The sequence below is a fragment of the Mus caroli genome, unplaced genomic scaffold (genome assembly GCF_978045245.1).
Source record: "Mus caroli unplaced genomic scaffold, Mus_caroli_1 scaffold_10, whole genome shotgun sequence".
Taxonomy (NCBI): domain Eukaryota; kingdom Metazoa; phylum Chordata; class Mammalia; order Rodentia; family Muridae; genus Mus; species Mus caroli.
In genome coordinates, this window is record NW_028227265.1 from 102661994 (window position 1) to 102678024 (window position 16031).

The 16031-nt window shown below is 44.6% G+C and overlaps 1 protein-coding gene across 1 annotated transcript; it reads left to right on the top strand.

The window, feature by feature from the left end:
- The first annotated feature begins 7523 nt into the window (after nt 1-7523).
- Nucleotides 7524-14740, top strand: Chrna6 (cholinergic receptor nicotinic alpha 6 subunit). Its single transcript, XM_021170442.2, has 5 exons — nt 7524-7642; nt 9190-9329; nt 11701-11745; nt 12637-12746; nt 13621-14740. The coding sequence occupies exons 1-5, from the start codon at nt 7564-7566 to the stop codon at nt 14738-14740; spliced, it is 1494 nt and encodes a 497-aa protein (XP_021026101.2). The 5' UTR covers nt 7524-7563.
- The last annotated feature ends 1291 nt before the right edge of the window (nt 14741-16031 follow it).

Sequence of the window (16031 nt, forward strand, 5' to 3'; positions counted from 1 at the left end):
GCTGCCCTCTCTCTCTCTATCTATTCAATATAGTACTTGAAGTTCTAGCTAGAGCGATTAGACAACAACAGGAGGTCAAAAAGATACAAATTGGAAAGGAAGACGTTAAAGTGTCACTATTTGTAGATGATATGATAGTATAATTAGGTGACCCTAAAAACTCAACCAGAGAACTCCTACAGCTGATAAACAACTTCAGCAAAGTGGCCAGATATAAAATTAACTCAAACACATCAGTAGCCTCCCTATACTCAAAGGATAAACTGGCTGAGAAAGAAATTAGGAAAACAATACCCTTCACAATAGTCACAAACAATATAAAGTATCATGTATGACTCTAACTAAACAAGTGAAAGATCTGTATGACAAGAACTTCAAGTCTCTGAAGAAAGAAATTGAAGAAGATATCAGAAGATGGAAAGATCTCCCATGCTTGTGGATTGGCAGGATTAATATAGTAAAAATGGCCATTTTGCCAAAAGCAATATATAGATTCAATTAAATCTCCATCAAAATTCCAACTCAATACTTCATAAAGTTAGAAAGAGCAATTCTCAAATTCATCTGGAATAACAAAAAATCCAACAGAGCGAAAGCTATTCTCAACAATAAAAGAACTTCTAGGGTAATCAGCATCCCGGACCTCAAGCTGTGCTAGAGAGCAATCATAATTTAAAAAAAAACAAACAAAAAAAAACTGCATGGTAATGGTACAGTGATGGACAGAGATCAATGGAATAGAATTGAAGACTCAGAAATGAACCCACACACCTATGGTCACTTGATTTTTGACAAAGGAGCTAAAACCATCCAGGAGGAAAACACATTTTTCAACAATTGGTGCTCGTTTAACTGGCAGTTAACATGCAGAAGGATACAAATCAATCCATTCTCATCTCCTTGCACAAAGCTCAAGTCCAAGTGGAACAAGGCCCTCCACATTAAACCAGATACACTGAAACTAATAGAAAAGAAAGTGGGGGAGAGACTTGAGCACATGGGCACAGGGAAAATTTTCTTGAACAGAATAAAGCAATAACAGAATAAGCAATAGCTTATGCTCTAAGATCAAGAATTGACAAATGGGACCTCATAAAAGTACAAAGTTTCATCCATGGAAGGAGTTACAGAAACAAAGATTGGAGCTGTGACGAAAGGATGAACCATCTAGAGACTGCCATACCCAGGGATCCATCCCATAATCAGCTTCCAAACGCTGACACCATTGCATACACTAGCAAGATTTTGCTGAAAGGACCCAGATATAGCTGTCTCTTGTGAGACAATGCCGGGGGCCTAGCAAACACAGAAGTGGATGCTCACAGTCAGCTATTGGATGGATCACAGGGCTCTCAATGGAGGATCTAGAGAAAGTACCCAAGGAGTTAAAGGGATCTGCAACCCTATAGGGGGAACAACATGATGAACTAACCAGTACCCCGGAGATCTTGACTTTAGCTGCATATGTATCAAAAGATGGCCTAGTCGGCCATCACTGGAAAGAGAGGCCCATTGGACATGCAAACTTTATATGCCCCAGTACAGGGGAACGCCAGGGCCAAAAAAAAAAAAAAATGGGAATGGATGGGTAGGGAAATGGGGGAGAGGGAGGAGGGTATGGGGGACTTTTGGGATGGCATTGGAAATGTAATTGAGGAAAATACGTAATAAAATATATTTTAAAAAAAAAAGTACAAAGTTTCTGTAAGGCAAAGAATACTATCAACAGGACAAAATGGCAACCAACAAATTGGGAAAAGATCTTTACCAACCCTATATCCAATAAAGAGCTAATGTCTAATATATACAAAGAATTCAAGAAGTTAGACTCCAGAGAACCAAATAACCCTATTAAAAATGGGGTGCATAACTAAACAAAGAATTCTCAGGGATGGTGAGATGGCTCAGCTAGTAAAAGCACTGACTGCTATTCCAGAGGTCCTGAGTTCAAATCCCAGCAACTACATGGTGGCTCACAACCATCCATAATGAGATCTGACGCCCTCTTCTGGTGTGTCTGAAGAGAGCTACAGTGTACTTGCATATAATAAATAAATCTTTAAAAAAAAAAAAGAATTCTCAGCTGAGGAATACAGAATGGCTGAGAAGCACCTAAAGAAATGTTCAACATCCTTAGTCATCAGGGAAATGCAAATCAAAACAACCCTGAGATTCCACCAGTTAGTCAGAATGGCTAAAATCAAAAACTCAGATGACAGCAGATGCTGGCGAGGATGTAGAGAAAGAGGAACACTCCTCCATTGCTGTTGGGATTGCAAGCTTGTACAACTTCTCTGGAAATCAGTCTGGCGGTTCCTCAGAAAATTGGACATAGTACTACCTGAGGACCCAGCTATATCACTCCTGGGCATATACCCAAAGGATGCTCCAACATATAACAAGGACACATACTCCACTATGTTCATAGCAGCCTTATTTATATAGCCAGAAGCTGGAAAGAACCCAGATGCCCCTCAACAGAGGAATGGATACAGAAAATGGAGTACTACTCAGCTATTAAAAACAATGTCTTCATGAAATTCTTAGGCAAATGGATGGAACTAGAAAATATCATCCTGAGTGAGGTAACCCAATCACAAAAGGACACACATGGTATGCACTCACTGATAAATGGGTATCACCCCCGAAGTTTGGAATCTCCAAGATACAATTCACAGACTAAATGAAGCTCAAGAAGGAAGAGCAAAGTATGGAACATACTTTAGAAGGGGGAACAAAATACTCATGGGAGGAGATACAGAGACAAAGTGTGGAGCAGAGACGGAAGGAAAGGCCATCCAGAGACTGCTCCACCTGGGGATCCATCCCAAATAGTCACCAAACCCAGACACCTTGATGCCAACAAGTGCATGCTGACAGGAGTCTGACATAGATGTCTCCTGAGAGGCTCTGCCAGTGCCTGACAAATATAGAGGGGATGCTCGCAGCCAACCACTGGACTGAGCACAGGGTCCCCAATGGAGGAGTTAGAGAAAGGACTGAAGGACCAGAAGGGGTTTACAGCCCCATAGGAGGAACAACAATATGAACTAACCAGTATCCCCAGAGCTCCCAGGGACTAAACCACCAACCAAAGAGTACACATGGAGGGACCCATGTCTCCAGCTGCATATGTAGCAGAGGATGTCAGTTCTCAATGGGAGGAGAGACCCTTGGTCCTGAGAAGGCTCAATGCCCCAGTGTAGGGGAATGCCAAGACAAGGAAGTGGGAGTGTGTAGGTTGGTGAGCAGGGGGAGGAGGGAAGGGATAGGGGTGTTTTGGAAGGGGAACCAGGAAAGGAGATAACATTTGAAATGTAAATAAAGAAAATATCTAATTTTTTAAAAAAGAAAGAAAAAGGAAAAAGACAATCACAGACTTAGCTGTGCCTGTAGCCACTGTTCTCCTAGAGTTCAGAGCCTGCCTATCTGGGACCAGACACCTCTGGCTGAGGTTTCTTGCCTGGCATTATGTGCAGGGTCCAGCTCCATTTTCTCACCAGCCCTGCCTTCCACAGCTCCGTGCACAGGAGAGGATCCAAGGAGAAGGGAAGTGGAGGTGGTGCCAACAGTGACCCAGTTCAGAAAGGACTCTGAAGCACATTCAATCTATAAAGTATCCATGGCTCTAAAAGCCTTCCAAGGGGATCCAAAGCATTTGCTTAGCTGCAGGTGGATCCAGATTGGAACTCTAGCTTGGCCTCTTAACCCTCTGATGGGCTTTAGGAAAGCCACTTACCCTCTGGGATTGTCACTGTCCTAACCTCCAAAAGGAAGTCTTGCCTCCCAGTGAGTCATGGCTGGGGGATTGACAGAGAGAATTAAAGGACTAATCTAGTGGCTGGTAGACAGGAAGTGCTCAGGGGTGCTGAGGATGGTCACCAGGGTTTACCAATCTCAACATGGGGATGGCTCTTTGCTTTAACCCTCTGCTGTGCCTCAGGTGTTCCCTGTGTCTAAGATTTAGGGGATAAAAGATGGGCCTGTTGGAGACAATTTGACCTCCTTCTATGATTGCCAATTAGCAATTTAAAGTTTCTTCTGCTCCCCCAATTAATAATGCTTGAATCCTCAAACTGTTAATGCTTGTTTTCAGTGAATGTGGCAGAAATGCTCAGTATTGTGGAGGTGAATTACTCCTGAAAAACACTGAACACGCAAAATTCAACATGGGCTGGTACTTTAAACAGCACAAGAGATCATTATATTATCAATATGAGATGGATCATGGCTAATACAGGCATATCAGGTTTTTGTGTGCTGTTCTTTTACAGATAGCTATTATTCTTATTTGGGGTTTAAAGAGAACTGCTAGTTGAATAGATGTTCCCTGAAGGTTCACTCAAGAAGTTTAAATCTGTGTTTTAAAAAAACGAAGCACGCCAGGCGTGGTGGCGCACGCCTTTAATCCCAGCACTCGGGAGGCAGAGGCAGGCGGATTTCTGAGTTCGAGGCCAGCCTGGTCTACAAAGTGAGTTCCAGGACAGCCAGGGCTATACAGAGAAACCCTGTCTCGAAAAAAAAAAAAAAAAAAAAGAAGCACACACCTATTTTTTTATAACATACCAAAATATCTCTTATTTTTAAGGGGGGAGGGGGGATGATGCTGCGCATGTTACAAACAGGAAAAGTCTTAAAACGCTTTTTGTAACAATATTTTCCTGCTAACAAATATTACTTTCCAGCCCAGGAAACACTTCCAATTAAACTTGGCTTTTATGATAACAACAAGAAACTCACAAAACAATTACTCTCTGAAGCACTTACCTTTCAATTTTCTAATACATTAGCTCTGAGACCACATTCTATTCTATGTTGTATGTTGGCTCTCTCTCTCTCTCTCTCTCTCTCTCTCTCTCTCTCTCTCTCTCTCTCTCTCTCTCTCTCTCTCTCTCTCTCTCCCTCATTGGGGATGGAACCCAGGCTTGTGGAACACTGACAAGCATTTTACCTCTGATTGTATTCCCCAGCCCTCATCCCAGACTCTGAGTAGCCCTTGCTAGCTTCAAACACAAGACCTTCCTTCCCTTGGCCTCCTGAGTACATCACAATTCCCAGGTAGGAATGTTTCATTTATTTGTTTTATTTGCTTTTTGTTTAGTGAGGCACAGCTTCATTTACATTCATCCGAGGCTGGCCTGAAGTTCGTTGTGTATCAAAGAATGACCTTGAACTTCTGACTCTCCCGCTTCCAACACCACGTTTCTGTGATTACAGGTAAGCACCACCCCACCCAGTTTATACAGGGTTACAGATTGTATCCAGGGCCTGTTGCCTGCTGGGCAAGTGTTCTCCCAACTCAAGGACACCCTTGGCTTTCAGATTACTTTTATTTTTTTTAATAGGGATGATGTGATGTGCCTAAGGATAATGAATGAAACCAGATGTGACTACCCTGCTCCAGGGTTTGCCATTTCATGCTTTTGTGACTCCCAGGGAATTTATACACCAATTCTGTTTTCTTTTCACCTGAGTATGAAAAAGGGCTTTAACCACAAACCCAAGTTCCTTGCTCCCCACTTGAAAGATTAGTGACTGGAGAACAACTTGCTGGAGTGAAGAGAAATATTGGGTAAGCCAGGAAATCACACATTGTTTTGTTGTTGTTGTTGTTGTTGTTGTTGTTTTTGCTTTTTAAAGATTTACTTATTTATCATATGTAAGTACACTGTAGCTGTCTTCAGACACTCCAGAAGAGAGCATCAGATTTCGTTTCGGATGGTTGTGAGCCACCATGTGATTGCTGGGATTTGAACTCTGGACCTTCGGAAGAGCAGTCGGTGCTCTTAACTACTGAGCCATCTTGCCAGCCCCCAGGCACTGTTTTGAAAGCATTTCAAAGCACTGTTCTCTTGAGACTACAATGTGTGCCCATTAGAAACTCAGCAGCTAAAATGTTTTTTTCTTTGGGAAAGAACCCGTGTGATTCAGAGTATGAGACCCATCATAGCAAAATGTTCGTATTACCTTAGGTTCTCTGGAAACTCTGTGGCACTTCAGGAAGAGACAAGAGCCTCCCTGCTAAGGGTGAACTGGAATGGCATGCAAGGTGACAGATTGGAAGGAGCCAGCCTGTTACTCCATCAAGCATGGGTGTCCTAGGCAAGGTTTGTATTCCCACACAAAACAGCATGACCAAGAAGCAATTGGGGAGGAAAGGGTTTATTCAGTTTACACGTCCACACTGCTGTTCATCATCAAAGGAAGTCAGGACAGAAACTCACATGGGGCAGGAACCTGGAGGCAAGAGCTGATACAGCCATACCATGGAGGGGTGCTCCTTACTGGCTTGCTTCCCCTGGCTTGCTCAGCTTGCTTTCTTATAGAACCCAGGACTACCAGCCCAGGGATGGCACTACCTACAATGGACTGGGACCTCCCTCCTTGATCAGTAATTGAGAAAATGCGGTACAGCTGGATCTCATGGAGGCACTTCCTCAAGAGAGACTCTCTGTGATAACTCCAGCTCGAGTCTAGCTGACACACAAAGCCAGCCAGCCCAGAGGACTTGGAGGGAGACTGGTCCTCTGACCCTGTCAATGTGCAAACTGCATGGCATTTGAAGTGAAGTCCTAAACTCTTGGACTGAGAATATTGAGATATTCCATTTTACTATCTGCATCCTCTTTAAGCAGCGCTGAAATCTAACCAAATACCCAGTTAACCAGAACCCTATTAATACCACAGCTACAAAGAAAAGAGGGGGAATGCCAGAAACCCAATCAACCCCAGAAAATCAAACAGGAAACTATCCAGCGGTGGCTGTTGCCCTAAGTCTTTGACATTTGACCTCTTCTCTTGATCAGGGTCACAGCACTCAGAAAAGTGAGGTACTTGGAGAGCTGGCATCAGAAAACTGAAGACAGGGAACTCAGAATATTTCAGACAGATTCCTAACTGCTAAGGCTCAGAGAAATAGCAAACTAAGTGGATATCCTTTATGAATGAGCATGATTTTTTTTCCTATAATGGGAGCCAAGTAAATAAGATGCTTATTATCCCACTAAAGCAGCAGACCCCTTGAGGTCAAATGACACTTTTACCGGGGGTCATCTAAGACATCGGAAAACACAGATATTTACATTATGACTCTCAACCGTAGAAAAATTACACTTATGAAGTATCAACAAACTAATTTTATCCTTGGGGAATAAGGAAGTCACCACAACATGCAGAACGGTATTAAAGGGTTGCAGCATTAGGGAGGTTTAGAACCACTGCCCTGAGAGTAGGCAAGACTGCAGGTCTCTTATGGGACCTGCCTGTCTGCCTAGTGTCTCAGCCTGCCTCTCTTCACCTTCCCTGCAATGAGGTCTAGGGTGACAGGACATGTGACAGCCAGCCGAGGGAAGCAGCAGTGTTGGCTTCCCTTGCCCTTCACATCTGTTTCAGCCTGGGATGCAGGGAGCAGCTGTGTGGTATCCCGTGTTTTCACTTCACAGAAGATCTGTGTGGGCTTCCAGGAGCTTCCTGGGGCTTTCACGATCTGATTCTGGTAGCTGACTGACGGCTGTGTTTTCCACAGCCCTCCGTGTGGAAATCGGAATTCAGAGAGCTTTTATCATGCTGAACAGCCGGAACAGGGGAAACCTTCACTGGGGTTTGTGTCTGTGGCTATGTGGATTCCTGGCTCTCTTTAAAGGTGAGTTATTACAGCTTATATCCTGGAATGTAATTAGTAGTGTGCATTTCCTCTTCTTTCTCATCTTGTCTGGATCCAAATAATTAGAGGACTTTCATTAGTTAGGCTTAACCTAACAGATATGATTTGGAAAGTAAGGTAGGGAAAACATTGAAATACAGTATAAGTCATATTTCATCTCTCCAACTAAAATATGCTTTTCCAATTAGCATACAAAATCACCTGCTTTTGTAGCCATGTATGCTACCAATATGCTTCATTTACTTACGGTAATTTGTTAGCTGGGACTTATTAGTCAGCCTGTGAGTCCTACCAATGTCCTCACTTGGGAAACCTGTCTTATTGTCTACTAAGAGTGAACTTTCCTGTCTTAAAAGTTGGCTCAGACCTGGCGGCTGCACTGAGCACACATACACACACACACACACACACACACACACACACACACACACGAGAACAGGCACACATGCACACATCTCGCTATGAGGTTTCAGGGGGTGCTGATGGTGAGCTCCACCAGAGCCTCAGAGAGAAGAAACAGTAGCAACAGCCAGGAGAGCTTCTCACTATCTTCTGAAACAATGTTTTCATCCTTGTTAGTTACACAGGAGAGAATGACAGGTGACGACATGTCAAAGTTTTCTTTCCTGCTGCTATCCCAGCATTCAGCACTTCCAAATGAATGCATAAAGCAGCTTCACTGAGGAAAAGAGCAGTTACTATCTATCCATTTTGCCTGTCAGTCTTTCAAGCTCATTCATTCCTCTCTCTCTCTCTCTCTCTCTCTCTCTCTCTCTCTCTCTCTGGGTAAATTCTGAGAATAATATTTATGGAGTCAAGTCTAAGTTGTACAAAACAAACTTTAGGAAAGGATTTCAGTAGAGGTGTTGAGAAGTGAGTCGTGCATATTGTAGGAAAGAAACGAATGCTTTCTTTAAGAAGTGGAGACTCGGGTAGCACTGCTGTCCAGAATTTAATAGCTGAAGAGGGTAGGGAGAACCAATTTCCAATTGCTCTTAAAGGATAGGTGAATTTACTTTAAGAACTTTCCCTTTTCACAAGTCTAAAAGTGCATGATTCCAAAGTAAGTGTTTTCTAAAGGGTGTAGCTTTTGAAGATCGAGGCAATGACTAGATGCTGTGTTTGATTGGTGAGGTGAGGGTTCCAGCAGAATGCCTTCCCAGTGATAGACAGACCACCAGAATCCCAGCTGGATTTGTGTTTAGTAACATAAAAATATCCTTCCCCTTGGCTTTCTATCCCATGACGTTTACAGCACCCTTGGCTTCAACAGGCAGTCTCCTCGGGATCACTTTGTGGACATTATCCAAGTTCTGAGATGTCTATGTAGTTATTTTATCTGTAATGACACAAAGCAAGCAAGGCTAAAAGGGGTGAGATCGAGCCACCCTAGTACAGGTAAGAGTAGGCCTAGCTGGTACAGTGGTGAGATTCTCTCACTAAGACACTTGGCTTGGGACCAGGAGAGGAGCCATCTCAGAGCCCCACAGCACCTTCCTAATGCTTTCCTGTGTCCGGCCACACAGGCAGTACAGGCTGTGCCTCTGAAGAGCAGCTCTTCCACACGTTGTTTGCTCACTACAACCGCTTCATCCGGCCAGTGGAGAATGTCTCCGATCCCGTCACGATACATTTTGAATTGGCAATCACGCAGCTGGCCAATGTGGTGAGTGCCTCAGACTCCTGCCTTGTTCCCAGAGGGCTGAGTTCCCAACATTCTTGCACTTTGGGTACCTGATAAGCTCAGAACTCTTATCATACAACTTAACGTGAAGGCAAAATTATGTGTGAAGAGACCTTCCTGGCCCTACATCATGCCATCCTTGCTCAGGCTTTGCATGATTAGACATCCTTCACTAGACATCCTTTCAGAGTCAGATTATGAAGCAAAGACGTGAAGACAATGGAAGAGAGACTCAAAGTGAGGTGAATTATGTGTAATACCCTTTCTAAGCCATGTGTCTTAGTTAGGGTTTTACTGCTATGAACAGATACCATGACCAAGGCAACTCTTATAAAGACAACATTCAAGTGGGACTGGCTTACAGGTTCAGAGGTTCAGTCCGTTATCATCAAGGCAGGAGCACGGCAGCATCTAGACAGGCATGGTACAGGAGGATCTGAGAGTTCTGCATCTTCATCTGAAGGCTGCTAGCAGAACACTGGTTTCCAGGCAGCTAGAATGAGGGTCTTATAGTTCACACCTACTCTAAAAAGGTCACACCCTCTAATAGTGCCACTCCCTGGGCTGAGCATATACAAACCATCACACCATGTCTGCCAGTTGATTGCAACTTTTCCAGAAACTAGTGCATTTGAAACCGTGATTCAAAATTGTTCACCTGGGTGTCAACTAATATTTTCCTAATAAAGAGGTCTAGGCTAATGGTTCCAACAATGTGGTGCGGTACTGTGTGTCTCTGGCCTCCTCCTCCATCAGGGCTCACTGAGCTCAGTGTCCATTGAAATGGTCTGGAGTTGCATGAAAACTATGATTTTTCCAGAGTAGGTCCTGACCCATGACATTTTCTAACACCTCCAAGGTTGTGTATTCCTCACGAATACACACCACATGGAGCCTATCCAACCTGTGGAAGTGTCTCAAGGAAGGCAGGCCAGTTAAGAATGGTACTGATAATTAGTGTCAACTCCCCGAACTCACCCAGAGATAAATCAGGGTTTGAAGACTATGACAGGTTTAGGCCAGTTACCTCTAAGACCTCACAGAAGTGAGGCAGTAGAGCCTATCCAGCTTTGACCAACAGCTAGTACATACTTACCCAGCATCTGTTAGACCCTACAGATTCAAGGTGACTCAATACCAGAGGGCCCTAATCAAGAGGGGAATCACTGGGAAGCTGTGCAGGTCCCATTTTCCTAAGTCTTTTTGTTGACTTTACCAATCCCAGAGCCTGTGTTGACTCCACATGACCCACTGGCAGGGAGAAGCTTGGCACAGTCTCTGGACCTCTCCAGGGTGGGTAGCAGTAACCACGGGGAGAAGGAGTGGAGCCCAGGGAACAGCTCAGTGGACTGGGGAGAGCAACTGTCAGAGCCCTACATAGAAACCTCAGGCTGGGATCCTTCACTCTACAGGGGCCTCAGATATCTTGGGAAATGAGATTTTGGAATCTCCTGCTGACTGCTAAGAACCTACTATTAATACCCAAGCTATTATGCTGTGACCTGTCACCTGTCCTGACTCTCCTTATGTCACTTCAGGGGCTGCTTGGACAGTAACTCTTCAAAGAAGCCTCCTTTGACTCGTATATTAAGCAGATGTGTGCATGCACGCAGGAATCACTCCACCTCTCTTGTTATATCATGATGTGTTTTACGCATGCATACACATTTATTATTAGCTCTGTGTCTTCCCAACCACAACAGCTAAGAGCACATGAAGGCAGGAGCTTTCTTCACTCTGTAACTGAGTGGAACTCTGTAACACAGTGGTCACTGGGTAAGTAGGAATATCCCTTGTGACTGAAGGGCCCGTGGGCTGGGAAAGGGAACACAGAGGGAGTGAGTACCTGGTTTCAACTGGCAAACTTGCATGTGAACTAAACTGCTGTTTCAGTTTGGATCCCAGGGCAAATGCACACAGAACATCCCAGGCTTCTTTGAGGAAAGGCCATGGGGCGTAGATAAAAACAGTAAGTACCTGTCGCCACCTACAGGACTCTCCCCTCTGTCGTCCCTGAACCTCTGCCCTCCTCCCTGTTAACTTTCATGCATCCAGGAGGCTTTATGGACCAAGGTCACGGTGAGAAAAGATTCACAGTGGATGTGAAATCCAAATGATCTTTGATCAGTATTTTAAGGTCATATGTCATTTCTAAGTCAACAGAGCAGGGACAAGTGGAAAAATTCCGGATTTCTGTTACAGTTAAATTGCTTTCATGCAGTCTCCCAGTCTTCATGTCTGACTACATTAGCACGGATAACTTAGATTTGTCTATTTTTAGATATAATTCTCGAGTTAAGACTTGTATTAGCGAGCACATAGAAGACTGAAAAATATTATTTCTTCATTCCAGGATGAAGTCAACCAGATTATGGAGACCAATCTGTGGCTGCGTCACGTATGTTTCTTCCCCTTTGAATGGCGGCAGAATGTATCCACTTAGTGATAAAGCCACCTGCATTAACTTTTTCGCTCCCCAACCTATGGGAGATAAAGAACATCCTTTTCTTTGCTATCTCCTAGTCCTTGGGTCAGCTCTGGTTGCAGTTATATTAATACAGGCAGCACATGGGCAAAGCCTGGTGTCGGACATGTAGCCCTCTGGCCTTTCTACTTTAAGCTCCCAGTTCTCTTTGTATCACTTTACTGATACAAAGTCCAGTGCTTTCTTTCCTCTTTGATAGCTCCAGGAAGGCAGTGAGCTGAGGTCTGGAGAACACAGGTTACATAATCAGCAGCAGGGTTTTATAAGTCATACCTTCTCTGCTCTTAAAAGTCTGAATGATGTACACCTCACACCATGTTTGTACTAGATTCATCCTCGTGCCTACAAAGGAGGATTTTTATCGGTAAAAATGAGTTACCACTCCAATTTGAATATAGTCTATGAAGCACAACGTGAAATCTTAGCTAGTTAGCATGTTATAGATATGCCAAAATCAGCTCAGCTATTTAGCCCCCATGCTACTTAAATTCCCTACTTTTGATAGAAATTGAGGTATTTGTCAAAAATATCTTACCTTTTCATAAAAAAAAATATGGAACCAATATAAACACTTGGAGGAAGTTATGAATCCCTTTTCTAAAGGGATTCGTATCCATTTTTAAAATTGGAATGGGTCTGTAGTGGGGAAGGGAGGAAGCGGGGTTGGGATGGCTTCCGAGAGGGCAGCTGGGAACTAATCAGAATGCCCAGTTTATATGCATGAAATTGCTAAAGAACAAATGTAACAAATGCTAAAACAAAGTAAAACTACCACCACAAAAACCAAAGCGCTGCTTCTTTCAGATCTGGAAGGACTACAGATTGCGTTGGGATCCAACGGAGTATGATGGCATTGAGACACTTCGAGTTCCAGCAGACAACATCTGGAAGCCTGACATCGTTCTGTATAACAAGTGTGTGCATCTAGACAGATTCACAGTCGATTTTGTTTTTGTTTTTTGTTTTTGTCTTTGTTTTTTGTTTTTTTGTTTTCTTTTTTATTAACAAGAAAACTTTTTTGGCTTTCTTTTTTAATTATATTATTTTTATATTATATTCTTTATTTACATTTCAAATGTTATCCCCTTTCCTAGTTTCCCCTCAGAAAATCCCCTATCCTCTCCCCTCTCCCCCTGCTCCCCAACCCACCCACTCCTGCTTCCTGACCCTGGCATTCCCCTGTACTGGGGCATAGAACCTTCATAGGACCAAGGGCCTCTCCTCCCATTGATGACTGACTAGGCCATCCTCTGCCACATATGCAACTAGATGGGGTTGCAACTAGAGTCCCTCCGTGTGTTTTCTTTGATTGGTGGTTTAGTCCCAGAGAGCTCTGGGGTTACTGGTTAGTTCATATTGTTGTTCCTTCTAGGGGGCTGCAAACCCCTTTAGCTCCTTGGGTACTTTCTCTAACTCCTTCATTGGGGATCCTGTGCTCTGTCTAATGGATGACTGTGAACATCCACTTCTGTATTTGTCAGGCACTGGCAGAGCCTCTCAGGAGACAACTATAACAGGCTTCTGTCAGCAAGCACTTGTTGGCATCTTCAATAGTGTCTGGGTTTAGTGGTTGTTTATGGGATGGATCCCCAGGTGGGGCAGTTTCTGGATGGTATTTCTTCAGTCTCTGCTCTGAACTTTGTCTCTGTAACTTCTTCCATGGGTATTTTGTTCCCCCTTCTAAGAAGGATTGAAGTATCCATACTTTGGTCTTCAAAATCTTTGGCCCTGGTGACCCACAGCAAAGGGACACACAGTGCTGCTAACGGTGTATGGTTTCACTTCCAGTGCTGTTGGTGACTTCCAGGTTGAAGGCAAGACCAAAGCTCTTCTTAAGTATGACGGTGTGATAACCTGGACCCCGCCAGCCATCTTTAAAAGCTCCTGCCCAATGGACATCACCTTCTTCCCATTTGACCATCAAAACTGCTCCCTGAAGTTTGGTTCCTGGACTTACGACAAGGCAGAAATCGACCTTCTCATCATTGGCTCTAAAGTGGACATGAACGACTTTTGGGAAAACAGTGAATGGGAAATTGTCGACGCCTCTGGTTACAAGCATGACATCAAGTACAACTGCTGTGAAGAGATTTACACAGATATAACCTACTCCTTCTACATCAGGAGGTTGCCCATGTTTTACACCATCAACCTCATCATCCCCTGCCTCTTCATTTCCTTCCTCACGGTGCTGGTCTTTTACCTTCCCTCTGACTGTGGCGAGAAAGTGACTCTTTGCATCTCTGTTCTGCTTTCTCTCACTGTCTTTTTGCTGGTGATTACAGAGACCATCCCATCCACATCTCTCGTGATCCCACTGGTGGGTGAGTATCTACTGTTCACCATGATCTTTGTCACGCTGTCCATTGTGGTGACCGTGTTCGTGCTGAACATACACTACAGGACCCCAGCAACGCATACCATGCCCAAGTGGGTGAAGACCATCTTCCTTCAGGCCTTCCCCTCGATTCTGATGATGAGGAGGCCTCTGGACAAAACAAAGGAGGAAGGAGGTGTTAAGGACCCCAAAAGCCATAGCAGGAGGCCTGCCAAGGTCATGTTTACTCATCGAGGAGAACCCAAACTTCTAAAGGAATGCCACCACTGCCAAAAATCAAGTGATACAGCACCTGGAAAGAGAAGATCAAGCCAGCAGCCTGCACGGTGGGTGGCAGAGAATTCAGAGCACTCGCCCGATGTTGAAGATGTCATCGAGAGTGTTCAATTCATAGCAGAAAACATGAAGAGCCACAATGAAACAAATGAGGTAAAAGTGGAGCCCTTTTCTCCAGCCAGCTGCACCCCTAGCAGGCCTACAGGCACTTTAGAGAGTAGTCAGAGCATCAGTGGGAGTTACATATGTGGAACAGTCAGGGACTGTCACCTAAGACCAGCTCTATTATCATGAAGCCTTGAGGGACCTGGGTTCAAGTTTAAGGAGCTATAGTGAGAGGATATATGTAGCCCTACAACAAATCTTCAGCCTGCATTTACTTACGGTGAGGTCTATCCACAATGCACATGCGGGACAAGCCTGCCTCAAGGAACAAGCCTCCAATGCATCGAACACTGACAAAGTGAGGGTGGGAAGGGAGACTGTAGAAATCATTATTAATAAAATCCCAGTGGCGGGCTTGCTACCTGCTCTAATGGTTTATGTTCCCAAATAAAAGACACACACACACAGTCTTTGTGTTTTAATATGCCATATACAGCACAATAGCTGGGCCACTGCCTACCCTCCATGCTGTAACTATACCTCCCGCCAACAATCCCGAGTTATTACTTACTAATTCTATGTTCTATCTTGGTTGCCCTAGACCCAGTTGGGCAGCCTCTGGGCCATGCTTTCCCGGCTACTTCAAGTGGTGGCCATGTCTCTCTGTCCTGCAGTCTTCTCAGGCCTAGCATCTCACCTTTCCTCCACACTCTCCCAGCACGGCAGGTCCTTCTCCTCCTCCTCCTCCTCCTTCTCCTCCTCCATTCCTCCTTCTCCTCCTCCTCCTCCTCCTCCTCCTCCTCCATTCCTCCTTCTCCTCCTCCTCCTCCTCCTCCTCCTCCTCCTTCTCCTCCTCCATTCCTCCTTCTCCTCCTCCTCCTTCTCCTCCTCTTCTCCCTTCTCCCCCACTCCTCCCAGTCTGAGAACTCCTAAAATCCCACCTCTCCCTGTCCTCTCCAGCTTTGGCTGTTGGCATCTTTATTTACCAATCAGAACCAACTGGGGGCAGGTTCCCAGAAACTACAGGCAGACAGTCCCGTGAAAACAGTTTTGTGGGGACTATAATTAGCATTCGTAATATGTGCAGCTACTGAGAAAGCCCAAGGAAAAGAAGAACTGACTGTGGTGCCTGAAGCCCCAGTGGTGAAAGATGTGAGCCCCTTAGCAGTCAGCAGCTCCCGTCACACTTCCTCTACTAGAGGTGGACCCAGACATGAGTTAAAGGCATCTTGAAGATGTGCTCATGCCTGTGTCCCACACTCTAATGCCTAGAGCTTGGCTCCTCCTACCCCAAGCAAGTGCTCAAAGATAAGGAGATCACCACTTGACTGAGGTTTCCAAAAGCACTCGTCATATGTCTGGAGATGCTTCATACTATAGCTCCCAACATCTGTAACTCATAGGGAAAGAATATCAGAACCACCACCACCACCACCACCCCCAAAAAACCACACTGGGAGACACTGAGAATGCCTGTCAT